At 42.3% G+C, this 4,612-nt stretch overlaps 1 protein-coding gene across 3 annotated transcripts in view; it reads right to left on the reverse strand.

Annotated features, from left to right (window-relative positions):
* The window catches only part of ahcyl1 (adenosylhomocysteinase-like 1), a 15,885-nt gene that overhangs the window by 3,207 nt on the left and 8,066 nt on the right, over window positions 1-4,612 (reverse strand). For all 3 annotated transcript variants that reach the window (XM_032521421.1, XM_032521423.1, XM_032521422.1), the window contains exons 3-12: window positions 4,307-4,450; window positions 3,468-3,568; window positions 3,263-3,365; window positions 2,850-2,944; window positions 2,599-2,705; window positions 1,057-1,173; window positions 878-941; window positions 640-728; window positions 387-457; window positions 105-199 (exon numbers count right to left, since the gene is read on the reverse strand). In XM_032521421.1, the coding sequence (XP_032377312.1) occupies window positions 105-199; window positions 387-457; window positions 640-728; window positions 878-941; window positions 1,057-1,173; window positions 2,599-2,705; window positions 2,850-2,944; window positions 3,263-3,365; window positions 3,468-3,568; window positions 4,307-4,450 (986 nt within the window). The remainder of the gene's footprint in view (window positions 1-104; window positions 200-386; window positions 458-639; window positions 729-877; window positions 942-1,056; window positions 1,174-2,598; window positions 2,706-2,849; window positions 2,945-3,262; window positions 3,366-3,467; window positions 3,569-4,306; window positions 4,451-4,612) is intronic.

The following is a 4,612-nucleotide window of genomic DNA, read 5'->3' on the forward strand; positions in this document are numbered from 1 at the left end:
TGTGTGTGTGTGTGTGTGTGTGTGTGTAATTGTGTATGTTCTCAAAGTTAGAAATCTAAAATAGAAATTTCAATAGCACTCATGCATTCAAAAAGACACATTACCACATCAATCTCCGTATTGGAGTGTCCCATATTGCAGACGATGCAGCCATTCTTCATTCGGTCAAGCTGTTCTCTGGTGACAACATTCTTATTGCCTATTAAAAAAAAAAATACATTTTTTGTTATTACGGACTAACAGGCAGACACAAAAAATGATTTAGCAGTCAGATATAAAGTCTGTTTTTGACCCAGAAACGTTAACTGGGATATTTAAATGAGCCGCTAAAAACCAGGTGATTATCGAAGCAGAAGTAATGGATGCCCCCGCATGGGGCACAGTACCAGTGCAAGTTATCACCACGTCCATCTGCCGGATGACCTCACTCAGCTTTACCACTCGGAAGCCGTCCATGCTGTGTGGATACACATTGAGATATTTTCATCAGTTTAAGCAGCACAAACACTGTGAAAACAGCCTAAAACAAATGATAGTATTAAATTGCCTTTTTCGGAATCACAACTAATCCGATGCACAACATAGAGACAGTGGAGCACAACATGGAGCAGTGCTGAATGGCGATGGCAAGTGACTCACCATGCCTGCAGGGCACAGATGGGGTCAATCTCTGTGATGCACACAATGGCTCCAAGGGCCTTTAGAGCAGTGCAGCAGCCTTTCCCCACCTACACACCACAGAAGAGTGCAATGGTTGTAAAGAGAAATCTACAATGCTGTATGATAATAAGGTAAAAAGGTCTGCTGCGCCAGTGAAAATTCAGTCACTCCATCAAAAGTGAGATTTTTAAAAATCTGAAATCAAAGAATGATTCACCTCTCCATAACCACACACAACGACTTGTTTGCCTCCAAACATTATATCTGTGGTCCTCTTCAAGCTAGCAGAGACAAAATGACACACTTTAATCCATCTGCACAACACACACACACACGCACACACGCACACACACGCACACACACGCTTTCTGGATGATTAAATTCTCCTCATCTCACCCATCCAGGATAGATTCACGGCAGCAGTAAAGGTTGTCAAATTTCTGCTTGGTGACTGAGTCGTTCACATTCATGGCAGGGACACACAGCTTGCCGGCCTTAGACAACTGGTATAATCTGAGGGGCACATGAGGAAACATGTTCAGGCACACACATGCACATATCCACAGACAAACTGAGCAACAGTCCTGTGTGACCTTATGCTTTCCGGAGCATCTGGTTAATTGGTTCCATTGAGAATTGCACATGCACAGCTGTTGTGACATGCAGTCCAGCTTTGTCATGTTTCTCAATTACGCCTGATTTCCATCAGTTGAAGTCACTGTCCCACACTATCTGCCGTGTGCTGAGTGGCTGCGGAGCTCTCCGGCAAAAATAGAAGCTCTGCGTATCTGCTCCGGAGGGCTGCGATCCCCGGAGCTGGGACGGAGTCGGAACGCAGCTCTTCTGCAGTCAGTGGAAATACACACGTTGACTTTAACGGAAACCGAATGACTCCGCAGCCGTTCAGCAACCGGTGGAAACTGGGAGTTATGCTCCAGGTCAAATCAAGCCAGTGACCTTTTCAATCAGTTCAGTTCCATACAGCGTCAGCGTGTTTAAATACTACTATGACTTATATAACTGCTCCCAATGCGGTTTGTGCTGACACAGTATACATAATGCATCAGTACGCTTGGTTTGCTTCCAGCTCAGCTCCATCTAAAGGACAAACTAAAGGACTTCCCAGAAAAGGATTTTAGAAGCAGTTTAATCTTAGTTAAAAAGCAGTGCAACAACAAATGGTCTTATTGGGTTTTTATTAGCTTTAAAAGTAGTCTGGTAATCAGAACGCCAGCAAGGCATAATCGTCTGTCAGAAAGGTATCAGTTAAAAAAAAGCTGCTAAATTATATATTCTATAGCATGTAGAACATTGCTAAAAGTCATGAAAACATGCTAAACTCAAACTGCATTGATAGAAGATAAACAGTTGTCACATAGTTAAACTAACTGAGAGTAAGTGGGATATATAATGTACTTTATGAAAAAGGATGAAAAATACTGATAAATGGCATATAATCTAACATGATTCACCTTTGTTTGTATTAGTGAACAATTACCGGTACTCTAAATCTTACATCCTTATTTATGAAGTGTTTGCATTGTTTTGTCTACTCCTTTAGTTGAGTTTAGATTATTTTAGTGTAAGGGAAAACAAAACGACCATACAATAACACCCAGGGTTACTATTAACTCAAAAGATATTGCCACAGTCTTTATTATTTATAGTCCATTGTGGGCTGTCATAAGCTGTTTCACAGACATGTCAATGTTGTGATTTCTTGCAGGCCAGCATATCAATTCTATTATTCTTACATTTTAGGCCATTAATGGCAACATTCATACCTCTGGCCACCATCCACACTTTATTAATCAACATCAAAGAGTAATGTGTCTCCTATTGTGGCCAAAACTACAAAATCAGACACAAGGTGTACAAAACCTGTTTTCTTCCTTCCTTTAAACCCCCCAAACTCATCAAATCTAAGCCCCAGCTCACCTGTGCACCCCAGTGACACTCTCCTCCACGATGCCCCGGACCTTCTTGAAGACGCTGGGATACTTCTTGTACACCCAGTGGGTTAAGTCTCCGCCATCATCCAAGATCTAAGAAAAATAAACAGCAAAGTAACAACATAAACGATAACCTCCACAATATATAATAGCACAGTAGAACCCAGGGATAGAACAAATAGAAGATAAGAGTCTAAGATTGGTGTTAAATGTATCATGGGATTGCCAGGTTGATACCATGTTAGCCTGCCAGCCCTCCGTGTTGACACAGCGATCGATGCACCACCAGAAGTCGTCCTCTGACTCACCCTTCCATGCAAACACAGGTACCCCTGCAAGAAACAAAACACACCTAATGGTAAAGACAGACAGCAGAGGAGAGGAGGACTGGCCAGCTGCATGAACAACAGGTCCATTTGTGGAACATTACACAGTGAATGCACATGCACAGATTGGTTGCTTTACAGGCTTTAGGGTGCATACAAATGCTTCTGCTATTAATATTATTCCAACAGATTTTCTAGTTATCAGAAATGTATGTTTTATATGTTATTTTCCCAAACCATGACTAAACTTATACTTAATAATACTTGATAATGGTGATTTGTTCTAACGCTGTAACGCAGGACATAAATAGGAAAGGCCCTTACCTATTTCTGCAAGAGCAGCGGCCACCTCATTCTGAGTGGAGTAGATGTTGCAGGCAGTCCACCGACACTGGGCCCCGAGGGCTACCAGAGTCTCGATCAGGACCTAAAAGGAAACAATAGAGAGATACATGAACAGACCGCAGAGGTAAAGAAGAGAAAGACAGAACAATCAGCGATCTGCAGTGAACAGACTGAACGGACGTACTGCAGTCTGAGCAGTGATATGGGTACAGCCTACTATCTTCGCCCCAGACAGCGGCTTCTCTCCCTGGGCTCTCTTCCTCAAGGAAATCAGGGCAGACATGTCTGGGGGAAAACAGATTGAGCGCAAGTTAGTGGAGGCTGAAAGGATGTAAACATCAGGGTTTATTTTGGGAGAGAGAAGAATGATGGGACACTCTAAAAACAAAAATAAGCCCTTTCTACTAGGTGGATGTACTATAAAATGGAAACTGATAAAACAACGTCAGCAACAGCTGTTGCCACCCAGGCTTTAAGCCTAATGAATACTCGTCAAGCACGCACACCTTAGTATCACTCACATGGGCAATGTAAACCGCCAGAGAGACAGACTGGCAGCCTGTGAGTATACAAGAAAACAAAACACCTGAGATGTGAAAGGAGGTAAAAGAAGAAAATAAGTAAGAAGTGATGAACAGAACGAGCTCCGATCACGTTTCCAGAATACTGACACTGCCTCAGCCTCGGGTCATAAACTATTTTAGACTTGGGGGAGGAGGGGACCGTTATCAAATCCAAAACAGATGCCATGGGATGTGTGTCTAGGAACAAAGTCACACAGGTAGCAAAGCTCTCTTTACATGGCAATGACAGTAAGTGTCTTGTTCAACTGTGTCACAATAAAATCCCAGAGAAACTATGAAACCAAATTTTAAGATTGATACAGCATGGACATGAGAGAAAGGGATTCCATAAGAGACCAAATAAAACCAAAATTATCAACAACAAGTTAAAAAAATTAAAAATGGGAAAGAAAATCAAAAGATCTTTAATACATTGATGTGTCCGTCAGGTCAGATTTACCTTGTTCTGCAATTTCAATTTCACGGCGGCCAAATTCGGCCTGCTTGATGTTCTTCACACAGAAGTCACTGCTGCCATTGGTGTTGACCTGCGCTTTGTCCCGGGGGGAGGTTTCATCATCAGAGCTGTCAGTATAGGATGCAGCTGTGAAATGGAGGACTCAAAAGGTCACTATTGGGGAAAAGCATTCCAAAGAGCCAATTATAATATATATATACTTTAAATCCATCAGGTGTTGAGTGGAGCTTGTATTTTCATGCACACACACACACACACACACACACACACACACACACACACACACAC

This window comes from Etheostoma spectabile, chromosome 7 (assembly GCF_008692095.1).
Source record: "Etheostoma spectabile isolate EspeVRDwgs_2016 chromosome 7, UIUC_Espe_1.0, whole genome shotgun sequence".
NCBI classification, from domain to species: Eukaryota; Metazoa; Chordata; class Actinopteri; order Perciformes; family Percidae; genus Etheostoma; species Etheostoma spectabile.